Source organism: Halichoeres trimaculatus, unplaced genomic scaffold, assembly GCF_033239565.1.
Source record: "Halichoeres trimaculatus isolate MK-OKI-2021-1 unplaced genomic scaffold, fHalTri1.1 fHalTri1_scaffold_10, whole genome shotgun sequence".
NCBI classification, from domain to species: domain Eukaryota; kingdom Metazoa; phylum Chordata; class Actinopteri; order Labriformes; family Labridae; genus Halichoeres; species Halichoeres trimaculatus.
The window spans coordinates 20577794-20602760 of record NW_027437187.1 but is presented as its reverse complement, the minus strand read 5'-3'; the positions used below and the strand labels follow the sequence as shown (position 1 = coordinate 20602760).

The following is a 24967-nucleotide window of genomic DNA, read 5'->3' as shown; positions in this document are numbered from 1 at the left end:
AAGTTACAATTGGACCATAAAGCGTTTTTCCCCAGCAGACTGTAAAGAAATGGATGGGAGGCAGCTGAGAAATGAACATGTGAGTATCTGTTTCTGTCTAATTAAATCCACAGAACAGCCTCAAGCCTCCCTCTGCCAAGACTGGATTCAGACAAACTTGCAGATCCTGTGGTCTGGCTTCTGTGGTAGCACACTGCCACCTATTGTTTAAAGTCCTCATCTGTGCTCTGAAACCTTTGTCTGCTCCTCTGCTGATTGCAGAAAAGACAAGTTAGCTGCTAACAGATAACTGATGATAGTGACATCAGTCATGTGCTGGGATAAAACACTCTTTTAAGATCACATAGCTCTTTTGAAGGCTTCTTTATTACTATTTGTACAACACATAGGCTACCTCTAATGGCACAAATCATCTGAGCAGGAGAGTAATGTAACCCCCGGCTCTTATGTGTTATCATTGTGAAATGTGTTTTCTTATGGTGGGATTCTGCAAAGGCCCATTTGTTGTTGTTGCTTTTGAGAACAAAGCAAAAAGAAGAAGTGGCAGCTGGAGGAGCAATTTTTGTCCATCAAGGGCTATTGAGAGTTCAATTATTTATCTTGTGAAGTGTTCCAAGGATGTGGTCAGCTCATCAGGGTTATAATGCACGGAGTGAGAGGACATGTGCACGGAGCGCAGGGAGGAGGATGTTGTTGTAGTCTGAAAAAAGTCAGCTAAAGCTTGTTTCCAGATACAAGAACTCCCACGCTCCGGGCAGCTGATGAGGAAGTCTTCAGACATGGACACTGTTTATATCTGTGCTGCTGAAGAGGACCAAACTGTGCATGTTGAGGGAAAAAAAACTACACAAACTTCATCTGAATGACTTCATTCCTCTTTTTTATATTTATTTATTAAAAGTGAATAAAGGGGTTCTGGAGGTCAAGCCTGACGGCCACTTTCACACTGAAACACACAGCGTGTCCTTCGGAGAATCTCTGTGGGAGTCTCGATGACTTTGTACAAACACTCTGGACAGCGTGTAAAAGTTTATATTCTTTGCACAATTTTATTTATTATTTCCATTTAAAAAAGTTATTTTAAAATGCAAGGAATATTAAATTTATGTATTCATTTATGACTCTTTTTTGACAAAACATTTTTATATATTACAGAAATTATCATTCAAGTGACTGTCTTAACAATGTTGTAGTGACAAAAAAAGTGTTGAAAACATGGTCATATTTAAAATGTTTAACTTTTCAAATTTTACAACCCTTGACCTTGTGAAATAAAAAAAATTACTGCTTGGGAGACATCTATTTTTTTGTCTGGTAGGGGGTCTAAAAAAAGGGGCTTATGTTACATGTATCTTTGAAAGGTGTTCAGGAGCTACATATAATTAAATCAATATTCTAACAATGAAACTATAACTGCCCTACAGGACTTGTGTCATACATTTCATAAAAGCAAACAACACAGTAAATCTACCCTGTGGATAAGTGATTACAACATGATCACAGTATTTCCAACCAACAGAGGGGTTTGACCTCTCCAGCAGGACTAGAGTGAATTTATCACAGACTTGGGTTAAGACTAAATGAAAAGTATTTAACCAGATATAGTTCGAGTGGCAGGTGAAAAGCTGCACTGATCACAACTTATCTGCTACAATTAAAGCCAAAGAACCTTAAGTCATATTATTTCCAGGGCAGATACACAACAGCAGTTAATGGAGAGTGAGGTTAGCAGGAGAAAACAGGATATGCATTATGTCCATAAAGACGTCTGAGCTCTGGATGACATCATTCACTCTTTTTGGTAAAGTAAAAATGTTGTACGTAATATTTATAAAGCAGCAAAGATAATTTAGCGTCTGTAGTAAAATTTTCTCATTATTTATGTAGCAGGATAAGTTTATATTTATTTTTGGTAAAAACAAATGCATAGCTGCTGTTATGCTTCAGTCAGAGAGTCCTGCACAGAGTCCTGACATTTCACCAACTTTTCAAGTGAATAAAGTTCATTGACCAGACTCACCACCACTCCCGACCCCCTGGCCCTCACATCAAACAACGACAAAAGCAGCTTTGAGTCATCAAGCCCAACTGCTTGCTGTGTGTGTCATTCAGTCTTTTTTTTTTCAGCACATCAGAACTTAAAGAAATATCCAGACTTAATGGTTGCCAAATGCATTCAAAGGAAAAAACAGAGGAAGTGAGATCTAGTGAAATTCAACAACTGAACTGAACAGCACCCGAGGAGAAATCCATCACTAGTTTATCCCCTTTAAAAAATGGATCACTTTCAGAATTCCTGCTAATGTCCATCCATTTCTCCTAGTCAAATGGACTCTGGAGAAGTGACTGATTTTACACTGAACTCAATAATCCAGAGTCTGTGCAGCTTAAGTCATGGAGCTCCACTGTGCGTATGTTAACACCATTAAATCACCTCAAATGCCTACATGATTCAATCTTTTCACAGTGGACGACAAGTGAATTGAATTTCCCCAAAGTGGCTGTCCATTTCCTGTCTGCGTGTGACGAGTGGCTATACGGTTGCTGGGGAACTCAGACCCACTCGCCTTCACTTAACTCCCATATCACATTTAGCACAGAGCAAGGGGCTGCACATTTTTCAAAAATAAGAATAAAAAAACGCTACACAAGAATCAGAGGAAGTGTGAGAGAGTCCAACATCCTTATTCTGATTGTGAAAGTTCTTCTTCAATCTGTAAATCCTTTATTTACCCTGTAAATGCGCAGATATTTTTAAAGCATACAGTTATTCTTTCTCTGTAAAAGGATGGCTTTTCTTTGCCTCCACAGTACACCATATTCAGTGCCTAAATTTTGGCTCTACAGCCAGATGAGGCCCCGGCCTTGTACGAGCCTGTCAGTGGCACTCTATAGCACAGCGGCTCTTAGTGGCCGTGACTCTGTGACCTGCTTTCCCGCTCCACTGTGAATAGCTGCTGGCACCTTTCTCCAGCCTGTCTGCTAGATGAGGAGCAACTTTAAAGAGATAGTGCTTTTTTTCACAAATATTACATATTTTGCTTGATTATGTTATCATACTGTACATCCTGTCCACATGGTTCTGCACGGTTTGACAATGCCCTCCAGATTGGGTAAAATAACAACAAAAACAAGTCCTTTTCTGTGGTTTGTATTGCTCTTAACGCAAATGTTCAGCACAGGGTTACGTGCGGAGTTCATGTACAGAGAATAAAAGAAGAATCATCAATGTTAAAAAGAGTTTTCCTCCATGACTTAGAAGGACTGTTTCATTCAAAGTCATTCTTTCCAAAAGTGTAAACTCTCTCATCAAATGTAAGATGCAATGTTTCACCATGAGCACAGCTGCTGATATACTGAGACTCATGGTCTCACACAAAGACTGGGGAGCGTGGATTCCCTCCGACAGACTGTGCCTGTTTCCTACCTGCTTAAGCCGAAGCATTTTAAAACTGTGTTTGGAATAAACAGGCTAGAGGGAATAGAGCACCTCACAGCTGAAGAAATGCAGAGCTCTGCAGGCTTGATTGACTGGCCTTGTCAGTAAGTCTCTTCCGGTAAGAGGCACCTGTCTAGCCCTAGTGGGACACCCCCCCAGCTCCAAAGTGAAGCGCAAAGGCATTGTCTTAATTATCCCCCCATCCCCCACCTACCACATCTCAACAAGGAAGAGGAAAAAAAAACACAATTAACAGTAAGCATTTAGGGGAGAGAGATTATTTACTGGGGCCCATCCAGTGGAGACAGACGCTCAGTGGTCCTGAGAGACAAGCATGTCCATCAGCTTGGGGAAAGCTGTGCAATCCAATTAAAGCAGAGATCTTTCAGGCGGTCAGCGCTAACCAGTGGTGTTCATCATCTGACAATGACATGGCTTTCATTTTTTTCTTTTTTGGAATCCAACAATTTCTTTTTTCAAGGGGAAAGCACTTGATTTAAGGAATGCCACAATCAAACAGTTTAGTCCACAGTTCAATAGTTTCCATCCTTTACATTTACATCTTAAATTGGTCTGTGTGTGCAGAAGATTACTTCCTGCTAGCTAAAATGTAATCCTGACACAATAAATATGTGTTACTGAAGGCGGAGTCACCACAGTCACAGTCAATAAGTGGTAGAAAGAGAAAAGCTCTGAAAGCATGAAGTGTCTGTGTTAGCATTAGCATTAAGCTGTTAAAAAAAAAAAAAAAGAACCCAAGAGCAAAAGTTTGAGGCATGCATCGTGAAGGAAGTTTTGAAGGGGAAGTTGGATCTGTTGGTTTTAAAGTCTGAGTTTCAGTGTGAAGAAGCTAGCTCTCTTTAGCCTAGCTTGATCATGCTATGTACAAAGCTTACAAGAGACAAGTAGACAGTTTATGGTCAGGAGCTGTTGATTGTGAGATGTTGATTGAGGGAAAGAGAGGGAAATCCATAAACAGTTTGAAATTTTAACTTTTGTTCTCCTGAACCTCTTGCAGTTCCCTTAACATTTGTCTTGAGATACTTGAAAACCAAAATAATAAACAAACTGTGAACAGTGGGTTATGTTGCAACACTATAGTTTCTAGATACAAGACATAAAAGTTTATAATAAGTTTGTCGAATAAAAGCAGAGAAAAGCTTAAAACACATTACGTTTTGATCCAACTTCAGGAGATCATGTAATGAGAAATAGATATCAATTCTATTGCTTTGTGCTTAAAGCCGGAAAGACTGATCACACTGGAGGAACCCCGTGTTTGTTTGATCATACAGGATGACCAAGCACATTCTTGCCCAGACAACAGGAAGCATGCAAAGATGTGACAGAAGTAAGATTCCAGCACTCTCTGTAGTATGCAGACTTCACTGCAGACCCTCCGGGCTGAGGCAAAAAAAAAATGGAAAAAAAAATTGCTGCAATTCAAAGAGCAGGACTTTACTTTGAGAGAGGCAAACCTAATGAGAGTCTGGGCCCGAGGTCTGCGGGTCAGCTAGCAGGTGGGAATGAGATGAAGCAAAACGGAGGGGGGAAAAAACAGGATGGCAGAGTGGGGACGTCACATCTGGGCTGAATTAGGAAAGTAATACAGCGGGCCCAGAGAAGTGTTTGAGGATCTGGGAGGCAGATCTCCTTTCCTCAAAAACAGCAGGTTAGTGTGTCAGCGGGGAGTCCAGATGAGAATGATTAGAGATGGCCTTTGAGGAGCAGGTGCCTTCTCTACCTCTGCTGCTTAGCCTTGAATGGATCGTCATTAATCAAACATTGTCATAAGGTATTTAAGCAGAGTGAACTTTATGAGCTTGTCAAATCCCACCTTGTATGTGGTTTGTTTCAAATGTATGAATTTTCTACATATGGACTATTATGGAGGGGAGCTCCACAGCCTTGAAGTTGGAGCTGTGATGGGAGAAAGAGAACAGGGCCTCTTTATAATAATTCAAGCATTACCTCACTTAACATTACATCATGGTTGGATTTGTGAACACCCTATTTGACAATATAAAATCATGTGGCCAGCAGATTTAACTTTGCCTGACCAGTTGTTGCCAGCTATTAAAAAAAGAGAAACATCCACTGACAAAATCCTGTAAGAAGCCAAGAGTAACAACAGTGTGCTCATAATCTCATAATTTACCCCATGGCTCTATCATCCTCACTGTCTCCCTCCTCTCCCCCAGCCCGCCTGCTCTGCATAGCAGGGACAGACATGTTTGAGCATTGATTCAGCGCTACATTAAGTAATCTAGTAATCATTTACACCAACTGTTTTTGGGGGGGAAACAGGAGCATATTAAACAGGCATTAATGTCACTACGAGGAGGATGGAGCTCTCTGGGTGCAATGTGTGAGCTGTCTGACTCGGACGGCCCACGTTAAGGGTTTCTGCTCTCAGTTACCTCCTCGAGCTGTACAATGAAGTGGAAGATCTCTTTTTCCACGCCACCATTTCCACCCCATTTCTTTTCATTGTTATCCAGCTAAAAAAAAAAAAAAAACACATCCAGTCAGTCATGAGGCTCTTCCCCAAAAGAGAGAAGGAGCATGCATCTGCTCGCAGGCGAGTGGGCCGAGCAGCTGTAGACACAGACCACTGCATGAGAACTACAGTGTAGGTGTTTGTCAACATAAAAGCCTCTAGACAGACGCAGAGACTCTTTCAAAATAAATTTATACTCGAGCACTGCTTTGTTATTCATTCCAACGCGTGATTGCATGCATTCTCACTACATTCGTCTCCTCTTAAGCATTGTGATACTGATACAAGTAGTGATGTAGGGGGCTACATTATGGAGCTTTTGACAATGTCTCCATGGAAAAAAATATTCCTTTTTCAAATAGGATGTTAAAACACACCGTCCTGTGTTGTGCCTGAAACCTGGAGAGCTTTAATAAGAACTCTATGGTCTGTAGCTGTGAGCTATCTTAAACCTTAAACCTTGGACAGAGACAGGGAGATGGAGAAGAAATCTGAGCCAGAGGCAGTCTAGTTTGAACGGATTTATAGACTTGCCTCAAGTGCATGGTGCAGATTTTTGGGGTGCAAAGAGTGAAAATGTTTTTCCTTCTCACCTGAAAGTGATGTTTCCTTAAGACAAGAATTGTAAGGGTTTGTAAAATGTTCTTAAAAACAATATATTTAACAATTATTTCCAACTCTGTGATGAAAAAGAGTGGCGTTTAAGGCTGAAGCATTTAAAGATTATATGCACTTTTAAAAGTTTGCAGTAAATTTTATAATAATTAACTGTAAAAGCATTCAGTGTCACTACTGAATCTTTATTATTAATTAACCAAAAAGACTTTTCTGGTAAATTACTTCAGATATTAGGGTTAATACTTTAAGAAAAAATTAAAGCTAAAAAATAATAATTAAAAAAAAACCTTAAGTATTACATTTTAAATTTGATAATTTGCAAAATAATTTGTCAAAGTGTGAAAATTGTCCACAAATACGGTTTTCTTCAGTAGTTTGTGTTTTTTTTTTTAAATGCACCCTACTTTTAAAAAATACATTTCTCCAGCTTCTAATTTTGGGCCTTGGTGATGTGCCTTCTCCTCCTCTGGCGTAGGTTTAAAACAGGGGTGTGGGTGGCTGGGAATAAGTAATGATTTACAAATAATAAGTAGAGGAATGAACAAATCAATAAATCAGTAGATCTCTGGATATTTGTGAGGCAACCTTATTTCTTTATTTATCTGCCTGTTTTATTTGTTTTCAGCTCTCCAAGGCAGGAGCAGGAATCCCAAATTATCCAGGGGGTTAGGGGGCGCAGTGCCCCTGAGCCCCGAGCCCCATAGCGGAGGTAACGTATTCAATGGCCTGGGGCGAGTTGAGGAGAGGAGCGGCCCTGCTGCATACTGATGGCAGGGAGAGGAGCCAGTAATTGGAGCTGCAGAGGAGAGGGGAGAGGAGGGCAAGCACTGGGAGATGATGGCTTTGTTTTCTCCCTCTCTTCCTGTCTGTGCCCCTCAAACTCCTCCCCCTCCCAGACCTCTCCCTCCATCCCTCTGTCTCTCTTTCACACACGCTCTCTGAGTAGAGATATGGAGAAATTGAATAGAGATACTTGCTAATTGGTCTCTTGCTGCTTGCTTAAAGGACCATAGACATTCTTTTTCATTCGCCTATTGAAACTAATAAACTATGTCCGTGTGTGTGTCTCTGTGTGTGTGTGTGTGTGTGTGTGTGTGTGTGTGTGCGCACCTCTTAGTATGAGTGTAGTAAATCAAGGATTACATGACACACTATGCACTTCTAACGAAGAAAAGAGGAAGGTGTGAAGGACTGCTTTTACAGTCGGTTGTTGTTAAGAAGAGTGAAAGAGAAACTGCTCGCTGAAATGAGCATGTCCTTTACAAAAACCTATTAATAATACCATATGAAAGCTTGACTGGATCATTTGCTGTCTTATTTCTCCCTTTGTGTAAAACATATGCTTTACGTCCATGAAAGCCAATTTAAACCCAGAGCTGGCTGATATGATGTAAATTGGTAAATACTATTTTAATCAGAGCACATCGCAGCTAATTAGGAAAATTACTCTGACAAACGGTTTGAAGCTGGTGGAAGAGCTCAAGCCAACACTGCAATCAGGCTCATTCCTTATGGTGCTCCCTCATGTGAGTGAGGAACGCTGAAGATGGTTCATACATTAGCGTCAGCACCGAAGTCAGACAGGAGAGAAAGTGGCGTTAAATATGAATCTGTCACCTAAATACTTCTAAAACTGCCACATTATCCACACTGCATCCCCTGTTGACACAGTTAAAAGCTTTGAAACAAGCTGGCAACTGGCCTGAAAGAAGGAAGGAGGTTGGTGTGGCACGTTCAGGTCTTTGCTGTTGGCCAGTCTGCCCTGAACAGGTTGAAGCCCGCAGGTCACCAGAAGGACATAAGCACGAGGGGCTTTCATTTCTTGTCAAAGAGGAGCAGAGAGACGTTTTCCGAGGCATCAGTCGCAGGCTAATTGGGCCCTGGTGGGTGACACTGCAGCATCATAAATAAAACAAACACAGTTGTGGTGTTTCTGCCACTGGACTCTTTAAACCTTCATCACAGAGCAAGCGGTTCCGATGAAACACCCTGCCTAATTACTCTGGTACAGGGGCTGTTATCTTTTCTGCCTTGCTGTAATTGATCCTCTTTTTTCCTGCATGCATTTATGTTTTTAATCAGAAATGAGAGCATGCAATGCCCGAGAGCTGGAAGACCTTGTAGGAGCCGATAATTAGCCGCTCTGGTTAATGGGCCTAACTGTGCTCATGTGCTACATGACTCTCTGGTGTCATAGCATGGCAGAGCTTGGAGGAGACAGTGCTCTGGGGTGATACACATATGATTAGTCTCCTCACTTCACTACAGCCCTCTTCACACCTTAGCCTTAGCACACAAGCCTCTGGTGGAGAAATTGCACACACTAAACTGCTCTCACTAATCAGATCATCTCTATGTGTGAACCTCTGACTGATCCGTGACCAGTAGATTTTTTTTTTTCCAAAAGGAAGTGAATATGGAAACCAACTAGGACAAGGAGTAAGTACTGGAAGTGTACCAGACAAAAGTAGTGTTGGGTCTCTATTGTGTGTGCTGAGTTTGTGTGTTTGTATAGCAGCATGTATGCTAATTTGGATAAATATACAACTTGCCCTCGGCTGCGAATTATAAATTGGACTAATAAAATATGCTCACAGTCTCTTGCTTCTTTTAAATTCACATTGGATCAAAATACATCGGCCCCCCCAATCGTCATGTTGTGCATCCTCCATTGTGTCGGAATTGCAGGAGATTTCACTTTGTTATGCAGCCAGTGGCTCCTTCCTTGGGACCATATATCCATATTCATTCAGAACCTATAGAATGTGTCAAATAGAGGTGTCCTAATTGTGTCCTTGATGAAAGGCTATTAATATTGAACACTTTCCCATTCACCTGAGTGTCGGCACTGAGGAAATGTGTTTTCCCGTTCTTTCAGCGAGACAAAAAGCAGATCTGTTCATATCTCTAATGATACCTGATTCCCCGGGGGTTAGCGGCGAGACTAGCTGTGGCTTTAGCAGATTCATCAAACAAAAATGTGGTGCTCTTTCCTCAGGAGGCTTAGAGTCACATTGCGTTATATCACTGTTAATTAGAATGAAATATGCAGTTCAATGATTCTTTGTATTGTTTCAGCGCGCTAACTATAGAGCACTGATGTAACACTGAATGTTAGAAAGCTTAACACTTTATTTCCACTTGTTTTTCCTTTCAAAGCCAGAGCAGTTTTTTCCCCTCCATTTTTCTTAATAACAAAGGAAGCTCATAACTATTCAGCTCAGCAGCACTTAAACAAAGCGTTTAATAGTTTGAAGGTTCTTGTACGTCTCATGAGCAGTTCTGTCATGATTGTGGCAGTCGCTGGCCTGATTGGCTGGGTGGCCGCATGTCTGCTCCCATGTGACATTGTTTTTGAGGCAGGCGGGAGCTGTCCTGTGGCCGGTGTCAGTACCCGACAACCTCTGATCCTAGAACAGCAACTGTCAAGCCTGCACCTGTAACACTGAGACCTTGTGTTACCCCCATCCACAGAGCAGGGTTACGCTCAGACATGCTTTGCATCTCGCAGGCACTCATCGGCCCAAGCAATACTCCTGAGACTGGGCATGATCCCAGCTGTTGTCTTCATTTTAATGCACTCTGAATAATATTAAAGCAGAATCAGTTGAATTTATTAATGCAGCTTGCCCCTTGGAGAGATGCTTTTAAAGGCCAATGATTTAATTTCAGCTCACAAAGGCCGTCTTCCATTCTTGATGCTATAAAGAATTATGGCTTTTGCCATGTTTTAACACCGCTGTGTTCTCTGGGCCACAAAATGAATTATTAGTAAACTGTAAGTAGTGAAAACAGCTGCTATTAGGGACCATTTTTCTCTGTGTTGTTATCTCGGTCATATTCCCACTCCTACTCCCAAAGACAACATCAATCCTGATTATTGAGATTTACATCTTCTATCATGAGGAGAGACTAAAGCAGTGTGCTGTCTAGTTGAGTTACAATCAGAAAGAAAAAGCAAGTCACAGGCGTCTTTTTAAAAACTCTTCTTGCAGCTCCATGTTGGTGTACACAAATAGGAAAATGATCTGATTGTTAAGTTTTTTTTTCTGTCAGATTTCTGTGATACATTGCTACATTGCAATGTCTGCTCTTTATTAGTGTCAGCTTTCTGTCTGCATGCAGACCCTAACCTCTGCACCTCTGATTTAAGCCATTTGGGACTTGGAGCGCAGTCACTGATCTTTCTGACCTGCTTCTCAGGTGGTACAAGCAGACCAAATAACACATGCATACGAGCTCTAACACATGTAAGTCAATGATGAGTCGTGCTTTTCTCACTTTGTCCTACTGCGCACAGTGTGCCTCTCAGAGAGGAGGTCACAGAACCCTAACAGCATTGCACATGTAACAATTACTAAGGAGGTGCAGCGAGAAGTGGCTTATTCAAATGAGGAAGTTTTTTCTTTTTGCTATGCATCTTTTGTACAGCAGCACAGAACTGCGACAGAGGAAACGGGTGCGGTGTTCTCTCTTTCCCTGCACTCTCTGGTAGTTTGACGCCCGCTCCGGGGCTGAACATCAGAGGAGCGGCTGCTGAAAAAACAGGTTGTATGGGTCCTTGCACACAGCCTGCCTGTGGTGCTGCCTGAAGGACTGCCATGGAAACAAGCAGTGTGACAGGCTCTGGGGGGATCCACCACAGCTGCAGGCACTTCCTTTTTGACAGCCTGATGAAGACATCACTGCCACACCATGCACAACAACAACTACTGGAGAAAAAAATGTGATCAGACAATGTTAACTGCTGTGTGGCTTAAATGTTCATTAGCAGGCTTGTAAAACATCCAGGGATTTTACCCCTCTGCATTCTGGGACTATATTGCGTGGTGACTTCCTCTGCAGAGATTTGTCACCTTCCCAGGAGAAAAAAAACACTGATAAATAATTTCTAAAGTATAATTATATCTCTCTGAAGAAGGGCTTAATATGCATGTTTGTGTTTGTCTACTCTATGTGTGTCTGAGTAGGTGTCATGAGTGTGCATTGGCGCATGCAGTCAACAATTATTGTAACCCTGTCAGACTGGTCGGTATGATCCACTAACTGTCAGTGATACAGGGAAAAACCTCAGCACCAAAGATTCAGAGCTCTGACAGCTTGGAGACGGGGAACTGTACTCCCACGTAGCCTCTCGTAATGTCAATGCCTTGATAATATAGCCGCCCGTGACATAAAGTGAATAGATTTGAAGCTGTTTTTTGTGAAACATCATTTCATGAGCTTATTAACGATCAAGTTCTTTATTTATGTTTCCCTCAAAGATTTAAATATCTAGGTGCAGCGGTTTGTTTACAGTAACATTGACTAATGGTACCCTGGGAGTTCTGCTTAATTGGTTTCACCTCATGGGGACACTTCTTCAGGTCTTAACAGAGATCCACTCACAGCCTCCCTTTTTGTCCCAGTTCTGCCTAACTCCCAGCACAGACAGCCCCCCAAAACCCCTATCTCCCCACCTCCCAAGCCCCGATGGAGCCAAGAATGTAGGAGGGTCTCAGCCAGTGTGTGGGATTTAGCTCGTCAGAAGCTCAGGGTCACCTCCACACCCTCTCACTTTGAAATGGACCCCTGGTGGCAGCTCCTGGGAGAGCCCAGTGATGTCTCTATCAGCCTGTCAAAAGAGATAGCCCGGGGCTTCACCAGGTCCCCCTGAGCCAATCAAACTCCTCACAAAGCACAGATGGATGCTCTTTCACCAGCATGCTACTGCTGAGGAGGAGGGGGGGGGGCACCCAACAGGGATGCTCAGTCCCCCAATCAGTTAGAACAAACTCCCATCGGTGGGGTCCAAGTCTCAGTTCAGCCCAACTTCAGTTCCAGCCATGTATATTTTAAAGAGAGTGCTGCCATTTGGCTGCTATCAGACAGAGAGACAGCAGGTTAAGTAGGAAACTCCGCTTCACACACACACACACACACACACACACACACACACACACACACACACACACACACACACACACACACACACACACACACACACACACACACACACACACACACACACACACACATGAATCCTCATGCACTTAAATGTAATCAATGAACTTTGAATGTTTTGAAAGATTTATTCCAGAAAATGATGCACACTCAGAAAGAAAAGAATTGGACAACTGTTTTGCAGAAGTCTTGAAAGCATCAAATGCCACAAGTTGTTTTTCCTTTGTGGGCATTTCCGAAATTTCACCGAGAAGATTGATTAAGGAAATTCTTCACCCGTCTCTTGGAAAAACTGTTCTCAGCAGACAGATGGGAAAAGGAGAGAGAGAGAAAGTGCCTGTGTGTGTGTGTGCAGCCATTAGATAGGCCAGGTGATTTTAGAGGAAATATATAGCACTAAGTGCTGAGGATGGAGAGAGTACTCTCTGTGAGACGAGCTCTTTCTCTCTCATCTGAACCCTGTTATTGTGAGAAGGCAACAAAGCAGTGCATTAGGAAGCACACTGCAGCCACACAGCTTTGATGTGAGCTGGGTAACCACAGCGCAGCGGTGGCCGGTGTGTGAGCTCTATTCCAATGGCTGTGTTGTGTAATCAGATGTGTTTACTGTGTATTCTACTGAAGCAGTGGTGTAATCTATCCTCACTAGAGAGCCGTTATTGGGGAAAGACACAGGATAAAAAAATGATCAAACTGACCAAAATTCTTTATTTGATGATTTGTAAATACTCTATTTGATCATCTGACATGATACTTAGTGGAAATAAAACTCTAATGAATCAGTCAAACATGCTTAAACTTTACATACAAAAATAAAGTCAGAAATTATTCACAAAATAATACAATGACAGTATAAATATATATTCACTCTTTAAAATTAAGTAAGATGACAAGATTACATTTTGTACAACAAATCCCAAAGAAATCAACAGACAGTACTTTGTTATAAATCTAAATGTGAAACAAAAAATTCTCGTTATTAATTTTTTTTTCAAACTCTTGAACATGTTGATCTCTAACTACATTAACATATAGATAGATAAATATTTTAGGAACAGTTTTTATTTATCTTCACCTTTAGGCAAATTTTCCTTTTGCAGCAAAGTTAAAAAACAAAACATAAGAGTGGAGGTCGAAGGTAAGCTAAACCCAAAGCTTCTCATTCCTTTTCCAAATTATTTCCAAAGATGAAGGCCCAGCCTTACAGGGCTTCTCTTTTCTTTACCTCCAGGCTTGTGATTGACAGAGCCATGTGCTGCCCTCCTAGCCGCTGCAGTTCACAGCCTCTGTCAGGGGGGTGGCAAACACACAAACCAGAGAGCGGCTGGCTGCCCCTCAGCAGCAGGGGGCAGAGTTAGGGTGGTACGGCGGGGTGCATGGGGTCACGGGCTCTGCTGGCACTGGAGCATTGTTGTCAGGTGGATGGCGCTGTACCATATTCAAACGGAGACCAGCCTTTTATCTGAGCCTAGCTTACTTTTTCTTCCGCGGCTGGCTGGTGGGCACTCTAAGAGCGCTGTACTGCACCTGTAAAAACAAACAGGAGTTTGGTCAGAGGCAGGTAATCCGAGCTCAGTGGAGCGCACGGTAATGGCTCCCCTGAGGAGAGCTGGTGCAGGGGAAAGCGAGGCGGGCTCGCCTGTAATGAATCATTTTTTAAACACAGGAGCAGAGGGGATTAATCACAGGGAGGAAGGATTTGAAGAGTCAAGGGTTCCGTACCATTGTACGCCCCCCTCATTCTGCACCACAATCACAATATTAGAAACAGACATCAACTGTTGAGATGACCTGCCAAGCCAGAGAGGGAGTTGCAAACTGCATAATCACTCAGTCCAAGTTATGTCCCCTAAAGAAAACTTTGTTAAAGCTGAGAATAGAAGCAAGAGTTGTTTATATTTCCAGCATGAGTTGGTGCGTGACTTGTTCAGAGCTGTACAGTTTGGCCTTTGGTGTAGCTTTGATTCCTTCAGGGACCATAAAATATAACTTTTGATTTCACAACCTTGGACTTAAGTTCAAGATAGATTTCCTTTCCTAGAATTTCTTGATGATTAAACAAAATTGTAAATAAATTTATGTTTTACAATCATTTTCCCCCAGCATTCAAAAATTCTGATGCAGTTGTCTATATTTTTCTTAATTTCTGTCTGCCTCTTTTCATTTTTTTTTCTTTTTGCTGTTTTCAAAAACAGGCAGTGTAATCTAAACAGGGTTGATCATAGGTAAAAGTGAAAGGAGAGGAGCTGGAATTTGAAAAGTTGCTTTTGAAGCCTGCTTGCTGAGCTCAAACAATATGGTGAATGTGTTGAATAAAGGTAAAAAAAAGAAAAAGAAACTATGCTAATTAGCTGGTGTCCATTATTAGAATGGGAGATGGAATGTGGGAACAAAGTGACTGCCTCCTGCATCAGAACATGAAACTGTCCTCAGAACTGACAGATGCTTCTTATTTCAGGACAGACACAGCGTTGTCAGAAGTCCCCGTTTGAGAAAGACTTTGTAGATGTGCGCAGGCACTAATTGCCAAGTCACATTTGCAAGAAAGACAGGAGTCAATTTTCAGTCTTTGTGGTGTTTTTGTGTCCACACCTATCTGAGGATTGAAGTTCTAAGTCAACAAAAACAAAATATGTGGTCTATTGTTTTGGGTCTCCTGTGTATATGATGTTAAGGTTATTTTTTCACAGTATGTAATGAAACACACTTATGATGAATCTTAAGGGTGTTTTGTTTTTTATGATTGGAGCTATTTTCAAGATGTACTTTCTCTTTTAAACCGGGCTAAAAAGTATTGTCTCCATGAGATTTGAAAGTGAGTCGTTTTCAAAGCTCAAACGTTGTATCCCAATGGGGAAGGGGACATACAAAGGATTCTGAATCAAAATGTATTCACCACCTTGTTTTGCCAACTCAGTCAGCCAAATCTCAAACAACACAGGCTCCCTCCAACATCACAGAGAAGTCAGGAACGGCTTGCTGCAGGAGGACATCAAGGGTGCAGCAGAGAAACAGACTGGGGTGAGAGTGTCTTTCCAGATCCAGACTGTCAGGATTTCTCACTGAATTCCGTCTGGCGAGTTACCTGCGAGATGAAGGCACTGTGTGGCACTTCATTTCCTGGCCGAGCAAAATTCTCAGTCGGAGAACGGAGAGCACCCGCACCACTTACAACAACCTGACAGCTCTCCTCAGCTCTGTGATGTAAATGCAAATGACATATCAGCCATGGCTAATATGTAATCACATATGGCACCCAGCAAGACGACTGGAGCTCACGACTACATTAATTGACTCCACCACCCTGAAGTGACTGAGGCCACATCAGAGTTTGCGTGCTGACACTACAGCCTGAGACGTGAGGAGCCCTCTGCCGGCCCTCGGCCAATCAAACAACTTTCATGTCACAGTGCTTCAATCAGACGGACAAAATTGCTAATAACAGACCGGGCTGCGGCAATATGGCTGAGGACAGATCTGAGCATCTCCTCACTCAGGCTCTGGCGACTACATGGAGCTGCACTGAGGAATAATTGGGCCAGGGCTGCTTTAAAGGCGAGAGTCCATTAATAATCAAACAAAGCAGAGGATACATTTCTGCAACACTTGGGAATTCAGGTACAGCAAATAATGCCGACATCTTTAGGGAATTCCCTCCTATCTGTATGTAAAATTGGACCCTTACCTTTTGAACATCAGAAGGCACCCTCTGGAGGAAATCCAGTATTTCATTATTGTCAACAGTATATGGGTTGCGCAGCTTCTTGGTAAATTTGTTAATGCCTGTGAAAACAAGTACACATTAATAAATAAATGCAGGTGTCACTGCGAGCAGCATTATTTTACTCTGTTTTGCTGCGTTAAATGTAGGCATAAAAAGCTGTGTAACCCTTTCTATGTTTATACTTGTGTTTACTGCTAACTGCATTAATAGTGTCTGTTTCCAACCAAATTGAATTCAAGTCTTATCAGTATGGTCAAAGCAGATCAGGATCAAAACTTTGCTTAAAAAAAAAAAAAGACTGCACTTTTATGACAACTTCTTCACTTTTCTTTCCTTCAATCTGATTTCTGGTGCATCTATTTTTACTTTGCACATGGCCCTGTACAGGAAAAAATATCATCTCTGGGGTCTTGTAATAGGGACCATTACATTCACAGCATGAAACTGCCTGTACCTCAACATGCAGACAAAGAACCTAAGGACTTAAATATGTGCAAGCAACTTGAAAGGCTTGCCTTGAAACCACAGAGATGGGGGTTAACTGGGGAGGCAGAGGAGTGTCTCAGACTGTGTGTTTTTTGTTTGATATGATGGTTTTTTGGTATTGATTGTGTTGAAGGCAGTGTGGAAGTACAGTGGTTGTGGGCTTACAGCTGGAGGAGGAGAGCCTGTTAAGGGCAGCGCATCTCCCTGACCACTGAGATGACTGTCTATTCTGTATGACTACAGCAGATAATGAGAGGCTAGACCAGGAGCCTACAGACTGCCCAAGGACATCATGTATTATATACAGCTTGCTACTCTACCTCTGCTTTGTTTTCACACAAACCCAGGGCCTCGCCTCTGCTGGGCGCTGCTACATCTGCCCACACTGAGCAGAGCAAACCTCTGCAGCTGTCTGATCTCTGTGCATCTGCAGAGGTGTAGGGGTGGCAGGGTTCTTAAATTAATGCACTTCATCAAACCACAGACTTCCAGTTTGGAACACTGAATAAGAGATGTATTTTTTGACCATGTACTTTGAAATGCTATTCATAATATTTATAGCATATTTGAGTCTGTAAAAAATAAGACTGTATGCAAAATGATGGGATTTTTTAAGCTTTTGTTTCTCACTTCTAAGACTTTCAAGCATCCTTTTTTTCAATCTATGAATGAAAAATTTTTTGGAACTTACCCCATATCAGCACAATGTATCGCAGTGGGACAAAATATAACAGTGAGGTTGCCACGAAGAGCACCAAGCAGGCCAGGCATGACGCAAAGGGGACAGACCAGTTGAAAATGCTAAAGAAGAAACATTGAGTCAGTTCTATATTAAAGTGACTTTCAAACACAGATGCTCATGATATAAATGGTTTATTTACTTCTTGATTCTTTCACCCATGTTTGCGATTTCATCCAAAACGTTTTGGACGACCAGCACTACTTCCTGAACCATGTGAATCTTATCCATCAAACCCTTTTTTCCTGATTCCTGAAATAGAAAGGAGGGAGTAAAAAAAGCACACAGACACTGATGAGGTACACTGTATGTCAATTGTTGGGCAGGGTAGACAAAGACCAGTTTATCTCTGTGATGCTATTATGTGTGATTTATCTATTGAATGGTCCGTAATGAGCAAACACTGTACATCTTCAGACTCTGCTTTTGAAGATGAGACAGACTCAGTGCTCAGACGCTGTTATGTGGATGGCTGAGAGATTTCAGCTTTTGTCCGCCACGTACAATAGAGCTGCTGCACGAGTGCAGCACAATCAAGACTCTCTGGTAGATGAAAAGTACATAAAATGGCCATCTGCAATCAAGCAGACTAGACGACCTAGACGAGCAGAGCAGGGGCCTCACAACTTAGGAAAGATTTCATTCCAGCAGCCTGCTCTGGACACGTCTCGACATGTTTTTACTAATTTGTCTAGGCCTGAGAAGAATACTTCTCATCTGAAATGTTCTCCTTTAACATCCCACATGTTTCATTCTGTAAGATGTGATAAAGTGGTCAGCATTTAATGTGCAGACATAATAATGAGGATAGTAAAGCAATAAGTCTAGGGAGTGGAGTAAAAGTTCTGGCCGTCATAATAAAAAAATCTATCACAAGACTGAAAATAACGACCAACGTGAAGGCTTCCAGAAGCAGAGGAGTGACTAAGATAACACAAGTAACATAAGCCAAAGAGGGCTGAGAAGCCTCACATCAAAAGAAGAGATAATGACAGGAATGATGACAGAGGGCGGAAGAAGACGAGTGAGTGGGAGAGGGGGAGGGGACGCTCTGATGGACTCTAACAGGAGGCTTGAGGATGGCTGTGTGTTTACGTTACAAGTCAGCTGAAGCCACAGCCTGCGTGCACTGACAGGGTCCAGACTGAATGCCTTTATCAGAGCTTCACGAGGCCGCCCCTGAGAACACTCTCACTGCCAGCACAGCAAGACTCCCCACTGTCAGGCCCTCTCTGCTCCACGAAAGGCGCAGGAAGAGAGCAATTCCCACACTAGCAGAGCCTCCCCCACTGCGCTCGGGTCTGATCAGACACTGGAGGCTCCACATTGTCCAAAAAAGGAGAAACTATCACAAAAGTGCCTGAGATTAAAATCTTGTGGTCCCATCTTGGGTAAAAAGGACTTTCAGGCTTCAAGCATTCACTGTATTGAAGGAACCTACATGTATATCTTTTACTTCATGTCACGTTTTGATTGAGATTCTAAATGCAATTTTATTTTGTAAGGGAGAAAATCTGGTTGAGTCTGCTCAAAGCCATTATGATCTATGTTACTGAGCTCCTGCTGGACCCAGAAACCATGCATTGAAAATTGATAGCTCTGTTGTTGTGGAGCCTCATCACACACTCATATTCCTTTTCATATTTTTCAATGAAACTTGTTAAGGAGCCCAATTACGTGATTCAGAATTCAAGCCTAATAGGAGATATGAAGCATTACTTAACCGCACAAGATACATATGTAAGGTAAATTTGCCCAGAAATAGAGCTCCAGCAGGAAAAAAGGACCCATATTCTCTTTCATTTCTAAAAGAAAAACAGGCAAATAGATGTTCTCTGAAGTGTGCATCGCATGGCAGAGCTCTCATCATTATCATTATTCATGTGATTTAAGATTCTTGAAATCTTCCATCTCCTTAGCGACCAAAACTCCAAGTCCTGGTCCTTCCCACATTAATCATTTGATGATATTCTTTATCTTTGTTCATTTTTCTTTTCACTCTGTACACGAGTACAGAGAAAACAAAAATAAATAAAAGATCTCCTTCTGAAATGGAAAAGGATGAGCAAACTGGGGATGGACTAAATGAATCCTAAATGTCTCCTGATTAGAAAACCTGTGCGAAATCAAATTCTCATTTCAGATAAAATTGTAAAAGCTTCCTTTTAAGGTGCAGTAATGGAGAACCAATTTGATCTCCTGCGCAAAGGTAAACATACTCTCACAGACATGTGGGGTGTTATCAAAGGCTGGAAAAAGCTCATTTAGCATCACTTTAATTAGAATAAACGGTGCCAAATTTGAATTCTAGGACTGCATATTTTTCCAGTGACTTCTCTGACAAAGATAAGAAGTGCATCCAAATGAAAAACACCTGTGTTCCTGGCAAATTATCTCACATGGTGCTAAAATAAGCTAACAAACAATTTTCTGGAATAAAACACCACGAAAGCTCTCAGCGGCTTTAATTGGATGGGGAGTCCATGCGCGATATCTCCCATGATGCATGTTCCAGATCATGACATGGGCAGGCAGTCTGACGGGTGGGCTCAAGGAGAGCCAGTGGAGACTGTGTGACTGTGGACTATCAGGTGAGAGATGGAGTAACCCCCGAGCCCAGTATCGCACCCCCCACACCAGCTCTCTCCGCCTTCCCTCCAGCTCCCCTGGGCTACACTCTGGGAGAGAGGCAACCTCAGACCAGCAGTGCCAGCCGGGGGGCAACGAAAGGGCTGTTTCATCTCCCCTATTCATTTCTATTGGAGATCTATGGACTTGTTTTGCCTCTCTGTTTCTTTATGTTATGATTAAATATAGCCTATCTGCACAATTGATACCTAAGGCCAAAGGGAAGTCACTTTGCCCACACATAATTTGTAAGCTGTCTCTTTCCCCGAGGACAGATTTGTTCACAGGCAGAGAATCTGTTCTGTATTATCCCGCTGTAACACTGCCTTGCCTTTCGTCTCTCTTTAACGTCATGCCTTCACATTCTTGCTGCTCTGTCTGAGGTTTGAATATTTCCTTCCTCAAGGGGGAAAAAGGGGGATAAAAACATATTTGAGTGGTAATCATAACCTTCTCAGAGGGAAAAGCCTTTATTCACATGCTGGAGAGAAGACTAGAGGAAAAAAAGGAACTGCTTTGAAGTCATCAAATTTAACACTGATCACTCTTTAACCCCAAATATTTTTAAAGAAGACTTTGATAGGAGGTGTAAAGCTACACTGCTTGATCTAGCTGCATGATATCACATTCAAGTGACAGCGAGACCATAACAAGACTTTCAAATAAGCCACTTTAAATTAAAGCTGACAGCTTAAAACAAACATGGGTGACTGCTTAATTAGTAAATGAAAGGAGATATTTCATTTCCTCGGAGTGTGAAAGGGCTTAGGAGGTTTATGGAAAACCTTTCAAACAGCTTACAGAGGCGAAGGCTGAGCTCAGAAATACACGCAACGTATTGGGAGAGTATTAAACCTTTCTGAAACCATCGCCGTTTCTTTCACTATAGCCATTACTCTATTAAAAACAAAGATTTCAAGGTAAAGAAAATACACAAACTATGGAATGTGAGGTGGTGATGATACATTCATGCATAAAGCTAATCCCCTCCTGATTCAGTATTCATAAATACACTGAATTTCTGTGTCACTGCTGTTTATTTAAGCACCCGTTTGCCTGTTCCAAGAAATGATAGCAAGTACAGATTCCCACTTTGTGTGTGCAGACATATCATGCGAGTTTCATCTGTGAATTAGCCCATCCTTTCAGACAGGATTTGGTGGATGTGCCTGTGTTTTTAAAAGAATCTGGCTTTTTTCATAGCCCCAGGTCATCACAACAGAATATATTGAGCGCATTATGGATATGAATCCTGGGCCTAGACACGCAGCACAAGGGTCATTGCTTGGAGGCTTTGCGTTAGCTCCACACTTCATTGCCATAAAGCAATAATACACATCCCTGTTAACTCTTTCTTCTTTACAGAAAACAGTGGGATGAGTTTAATTGAATATTATGTGCTGGGGGAAGTATAATTTTCAGGCTACTTAAAGATTTCCTGTTATTTTGTTTGCAAGAGACACTAGAGAGATATATTAATAAACATCAGCATTTGTGATTCCTCACAAAGGAACGAGTGAAGGAGTGAAGCGACTGATAACCTTTAGGGCAAAGTAAACTGTCTACTGCTGTGTTATTGTACTTTGTTCATTTGTTTTAGTAGCGAAAGGTCATTCTTGACACAACTCTCCAATTTAGACGATGATGATACAAAAATATCGACTGATTTTGTCCCCAACAGCCCTGCAAAATCTAATTGACAGTGTTGTTTAAATTTGATTTATAGATTTTCAAAAGGCTGCAGTATCTCAGTGGAGCACATTTGTGGAGTGACACTGAATACCCAGAGGAACACACAAAAGAGCTACATGCTACAACTGCTTCATAGATGTTGCCCTCTTTTGGGATGCATGAAAATATTTCTATATTTAGTTATAAGAGAGCTTCTGAGAAGTCAGTCATTGTGACTATGTTTGAGTAAACAAGACTAAAACCTGCATAGCTCTTTGGTAGAATATTTTCTGTTCCCTAAGTAGGAAGCTTTTAACTGTATAAGAAACACGAGTATACAGAATTTGCTGGACTGAAAATTTGTTCACATGAGGAAATTTAACCTTGGGTATGAATAAGAAATGTTAGCCTTCAGTCAAAACAAAAGCATTTTTACATGAGCCACAGAGTGAAGAGATGGTGACATGTTAAAACAGTCAATGTTCATGGTAAACCTTATGTTCAAAATAAAAACCCAAACCGTAACACATTATCTGCTAAAATGTTTGAAAGAGACCAGAGATGAAATACCTTTTCGTCTTCCTCTTCCTCATCACCCATGCTCATGTTCACCTACGAGAAAATAAAGGGTAGTGGGTGATTTCAAACGAACGGGACATGTGGGCACTGGAGCATTTTTAACAAACACCTAGTAATGAAATTTTCTTTGAGTACATTCACCCCTATTGGGAGAGGCTTGTTTCCATAGAGACTGCATCACAGTAGTGACCTCACACAAAAGGAGAGGTGAAAGAGGGCCTTCCTCACAAGAGCACTGTCACACCAAAGCAATCTCGTTTCTCCACAACATAAGCGCACAGAAAAACAGAAAAGAGGGGGATAAAAAAAAAAAACACATTTAATTTGGATGCTGTTGCCTAGATCACTTTATATCAAGTCATCCCTGACCCCAATGTGGTGCACGCTGTGACATTGCCTGGGAACAGAGCTGTGTCATTGCCGGCCAGAGGGTCACAGAGGGGTGGCAGAGTCTCCACACTGGATATGAGGGTGAGCTTGGGCTTTAACATTGCCCAGGGACAGCATCTTTGCCAACAGCCATAAACACAATCACCGGGACTGGGTATATTGCTTTGGGGACAGGGTGTGAGTAGGCCAGGCCCCTGGCTGGCCGGTGAGAAGGCTTACAACACAGTGAAATTGGGGGGCAGTCGGAAGTGTGAACAACATTAACCTTCACAGACATGTGTAGGGCAAACAGAATTACCATAACAGTAGATGAGGAGGAGATAGTGGTGCTGTAAGGGGAACGGTGGTCCTGTTTTAGTGCAGATGTGGTGATACTTTATAAACAGACCAAAGACTATAAATACATTTAGTGATTTAATTTAAGTGATCGTACCACTTTTATTGGGCCTCTAGAGAAAGTAGTTAAAGCCACTATAAAAAATAAAGACAACATGGAGAAAACTGCTACAACCAAGTGTGCAACAGCTCATGTAAATCTACAGGGTTTAACTGGCATGACTGTAAAAACTGCTCTTTCCCCAAAGTGTGTCAAAAAGATTTCTTTCCATTATTATGGTTTGAACAGAGTTCAGTTAACATATAGACTGAATGTGCACTGCCCCAGCATGTGTTCGTATATGGACGTATATGGATGAATACTAAAGAGCTCTGAGTCCTTATCACTCACCAGATCCTGGTTGGAGCTGGCCTTGCCTGTGGAGAGCTGGAAGTACTGCCAGCCAAGAAGCAGAAGCAGGAACAGGGGCAGCATGAAGAGCTCCCAGTGCCACACTGTCACGAGGAAGATCTGAGAAGACATGACATGACAATATCATGCAAAACCCATCATACTATAGCAGGGACCCAGCTTCCAAATCTCAGCATGCCTGCTCCCAAAACAAAATATATAATGGATTTAACCACATCCTAAATCTCATGAAAAGCCCTACAGACTGTAAATCCTCTGAGATTTACAGCCGATGGCAACAGATTTTACTCTTAGTGGTTTGAAAGTAATAGACATTCAGGGACAACTTTTAATATCTTGAAATCCTATTTATATACACCAATAACACTGCACTGGCAGGGTGCCTTACTGCTGAACAGAAAGTCTGACATGGATAGGCATGGTATGCTGTCTTTTAACTAGCACATCAAATCCTCTTAGATTCGGAGGCTGCGAGGCTTTCTGACAAGGCGCATATGGCAACCGGAGAAGCAGTTGCAACATTTACCCCCTCCGTGGCGATGATACTGAGAAAAGCCAAGACCCCTGGTAGAAATAAGATGGATCACACTGAATGAGTAATCCCTCATAATTCTGTAAAGGAGTGGTGCTTAGCACGTTGCACAACACCCACTGCATTTCACAGCAGAGGACTAATTGGACGGCTGCATTTAAACCTATTTAGTGACAGCCTAATGAGTCGGTCTCCAACTGAAATGATCAGGAGTGTGTGAGGAGGATCACACCAGCAGGCTGACAGGGATGAAATAAAAATGTCCCCCCATAGAAAGTTGAATCTTAAACTCTATTATGGTCTAATTATGTGACAATACCCTCAACATATGGTCCAATCTTATTTACAGAAACACTCTCACAATGTTGTTCTAGTTTTCCCTCATACTTGATGTAACTTTATTTTTAAATGATAAATCTTTCCCATTACAATATTTGTTTTAAAGATTTGTTTTCAAATGTTGAATAAAACCAACACTATGATTGCACTTGTAAGCTCAAAGAGCTGGAGGCTACTTTTAGTATAAACAGTATGTTTGAGTTGAGCCTGAGACAGGATGTGAAGTACCGGGGCCTGAAGGCCTTCATAGCAGGCCTGTAAACAGCAGACTGCTCCTGTCATAGCCACCGTACAGCGTCCGTGCATGTTGCTCTGGGGGCCAGTCTACCTATTGCCACACCAGGCGCAGGTTCAAACAGCCACCAGGGAAACATGAACCATGAGTAATGCAGATAACACTTTGGCCCATCGCCCTAGGCTTCACCACCGTCCTGTCTGTTATCCCTCAGTTCAACCAGGGAGATCATACGAGTCATGCAGAACCACAGCAGGATGAGCAACATAAGAAAAATGAACATTACAAGCAATATGTTTTTAGCTATTTCCTATTAGAGCTCATCTGAATTACATATGCAGCAACAAACTAGAGCCAGTGGGGGATATAAAAAGTAAACAATGAATATGCATGATG

General features: G+C 41.9%; 1 protein-coding gene across 3 annotated transcripts in view; it reads right to left on the bottom strand.

Annotated features, from left to right (window-relative positions):
- Positions 1 to 13371: 13371 nt before the first annotated feature.
- Positions 13372 to 24967, bottom strand: part of mctp2a (multiple C2 domains, transmembrane 2a) — a 32536-nt gene continuing 20940 nt past the window's right edge. For all 3 annotated transcript variants that reach the window (XM_074678050.1, XM_074678052.1, XM_074678051.1), the window contains 6 exons: positions 23445 to 23564; positions 22319 to 22360; positions 17592 to 17701; positions 17402 to 17511; positions 16186 to 16283; positions 13372 to 14027 (listed from right to left, as the gene is read on the bottom strand). In XM_074678050.1, coding sequence (XP_074534151.1) covers positions 13974 to 14027; positions 16186 to 16283; positions 17402 to 17511; positions 17592 to 17701; positions 22319 to 22360; positions 23445 to 23564 — 534 coding nt within the window. In that variant the 3' untranslated portion in view covers positions 13372 to 13973. The remainder of the gene's footprint in view (positions 14028 to 16185; positions 16284 to 17401; positions 17512 to 17591; positions 17702 to 22318; positions 22361 to 23444; positions 23565 to 24967) is intronic.